General features: G+C 62.2%; 1 protein-coding gene across 1 annotated transcript in view; it reads right to left on the reverse strand.

The window, feature by feature from the left end:
- Nucleotides 1-2368, reverse strand: part of DNAH17 (dynein axonemal heavy chain 17) — a 140822-nt gene that overhangs the window by 4182 nt on the left and 134272 nt on the right. The window contains exons 78-80 of the mRNA XM_023531633.1: nucleotides 1736-1915; nucleotides 1191-1373; nucleotides 35-217 (exon numbers count right to left, since the gene is read on the reverse strand). Coding sequence (XP_023387401.1) covers nucleotides 35-217; nucleotides 1191-1373; nucleotides 1736-1915 — 546 coding nt within the window. The remainder of the gene's footprint in view (nucleotides 1-34; nucleotides 218-1190; nucleotides 1374-1735; nucleotides 1916-2368) is intronic.

The raw sequence follows: 2368 nt of genomic DNA on the forward strand, positions 1-2368 counted from the left end.
TTCCCGGGGCCCAGCTCACCCCTGTTTTTCTTACCTTCAGCCCCAAGTTCAACTCCTTGAGCGAACGGCGCATTTCGTTGGTTAGGATGTTCATGCGTTCACATTCTTGGAAGGCGACCACCACGTAGGGGGTCTTTTCGGCTGCCTTGGCCATGATCTCGGCCATGTTGAATGTCTCTGGGATCTTCTCGAGGACCTCATCCAGCACGGCCTTCACCTGGAAGTCAGTCCCCAGCCCGCCCCGTCACTGCACCTGCACCCACCAGCCTGCCCCTCGGTGCCAGGGACCCCACCCCAGGCATTTACAGCCCGAATCTGGGAGCAAAGACGAGTAGAGGTGCCCGGAAGACGGGGTCATGCTGCCGCGGCCACACGTCTGACGAGGGGAAGGAAGCCTTGGCCAAGAGGCTCTGTTTGAGTGTTCTGGTCCCATTGTCAAGGCCGTATGGCCGTGGCCAGGGGAACATCAGGCCACCCTAGCCTGATACCTTCAGATGTCCCTGAATGTGGCTTCCATCCCCCAGTCAGCTCACCCGATGGTGGTGGGATTATGACTTCGTCCTCCACGTGGACTGCCCGTAGGGACTGTCTCACAGAGGGGCCCGCACGTGGTCAGCGCACTGCCGGCCCAGCAGTAAACTTCTGGTCTCAGTCATTAGACCAAGAGAAGTTCACAGGCCTAAGAGCCCCGAGGGTCTTCAATTACGAATTTGGCCTCTACCGCGAAGCCTAACACTTAGCTAATTTTTCACAGAACTTGTCCAGAGTAGATTTACAAAGTGCAAAGGTGCCAGTGCCTCCTGAGGTGGCAGAGGTCACCCAGACAGGTGAGGACTTTTTAAATGCTCTTCACCTTCCCGGAGGCTGCTTTGAGTGTCAGCAGGACTGCCCACGGCCACCATCCGAGCTCTGGAGGAACAGTCCCCACGGGGCCAGAGCATCCTGGGGGGGCCACGCCTGCTGCTCTCCCAGGACTCCCGGCCACCGGCCCAGTGCTCGAAGGGCAGCCCGCGGGTGCTCGGCGGGCGAAGCCGGAGGCCGCCGCACTCCCCGAGGACCCCGCCCTGGAGGTGGGGTGCGAGTGTGGCCGCTGACAGGTTTCGAGCTGCGCTCTGCGACCCCGGGTCCTAGGCCCTGCCCTCCCGCTGGCCCGGGCTGGGTGGCTGGGTGGGTGGGTGGCCGAGCCCTGCCTTCTCCTCGCGGGACACTCCGGCTCCCGCTCCCGAGTCGCTCTCTTTGGGCTGCATCTCCAGGACCGTGCGGAACAGCTTCTCCGAGGTGACCGTCAAGAAGCCAATCTCTGCATTGGGGTGCAGGCCGTACAGGTAGGGACTCTCGGGGGGCAGGTTCTCGTCGATGTACTCGTGGTAGCCCTGGTCAAGGGTGGCTGGTCAGGCCACGGGCAGAGCTGTGCCCACGGGGACGCTCTCACCGGAACCTCCGCCCGCGTCTCTCCCCCTGCGTGGGCCCCCTGGCCCCCCGACCACGCCCTGGGCCTGCCCCCTTTGCTCCCCAGCTACTCAAAGGACGACTCTGTCCCCCCTCCCCAGAGGCTGCCTTTCAGACCCTCTGATTTGGGTTCCTCGGCTTCTTGCTCAATTATCGATGTTCCATTTGTGACTCGAGGCTCTCACGAGGGAGCCGGGCCACGGCGTCATTAACCTTTGTGACCACTGTGTCACAGAGCGAGCTCATGTTTCCTTGACGGCCGTCCCTGAGAGGCAGTTCTTTTCACCTTGTAATCTAGGTTGGGGGGGATCTGGAACCCCGGGGCCAGCTGGATCTCTCCCTCCAGCATCTCCGCCCTGATGTACTCCACCAGGTACGTCCTGCAGAGCCGGCGGTCCCAGTCATCCGTGATGTGGCCGCCGTACATGATTTCACCAAAAAGGTAGCGGAGATCGTCCCAAGGCACCTTCAGAGGGCAGAGGCAGTGAGGGTCAGTGCGCCCTGCCCCTGTCTGTACTGGCGGCGGGCACCAGCCCCTCCACAGCAGCTGCCTCCAGTCACCCCCTCCCCGCACCCCACCGCCGTTCCTCGGTGGGGGGGAGCCTGACTCGGGTGGCAGGGGACAGCCCCGGGCCCTCTGCCCGCAGCCTTCTCTCTGCACTTTGTGACTTCGCCAGAGCCCTCTGCCGGTACCCCAAACTCCACAGGTCCCCTCTCCAGCCCCAAGTTGCCCCCTCTGCCTGTTCTGTTCCTCCCTTTGCTGTCACGCTCGGAGACGTGAAGCCATCTGTGACTTTCCCTCCACTGCCCACTTTCAACAAAAGCAGCTGAATTCTACATGGACTGGGTTTCGACTCTTGGTACCAGTCAGGCAGATCGTCACGTGGGTCTTCCTTCTGACCCCACAGACAGCACGCTG

Source organism: Pteropus vampyrus, unplaced genomic scaffold (genome assembly GCF_000151845.1).
Source record: "Pteropus vampyrus isolate Shadow unplaced genomic scaffold, Pvam_2.0 Scaffold72, whole genome shotgun sequence".
NCBI classification, from domain to species: domain Eukaryota; kingdom Metazoa; phylum Chordata; class Mammalia; order Chiroptera; family Pteropodidae; genus Pteropus; species Pteropus vampyrus.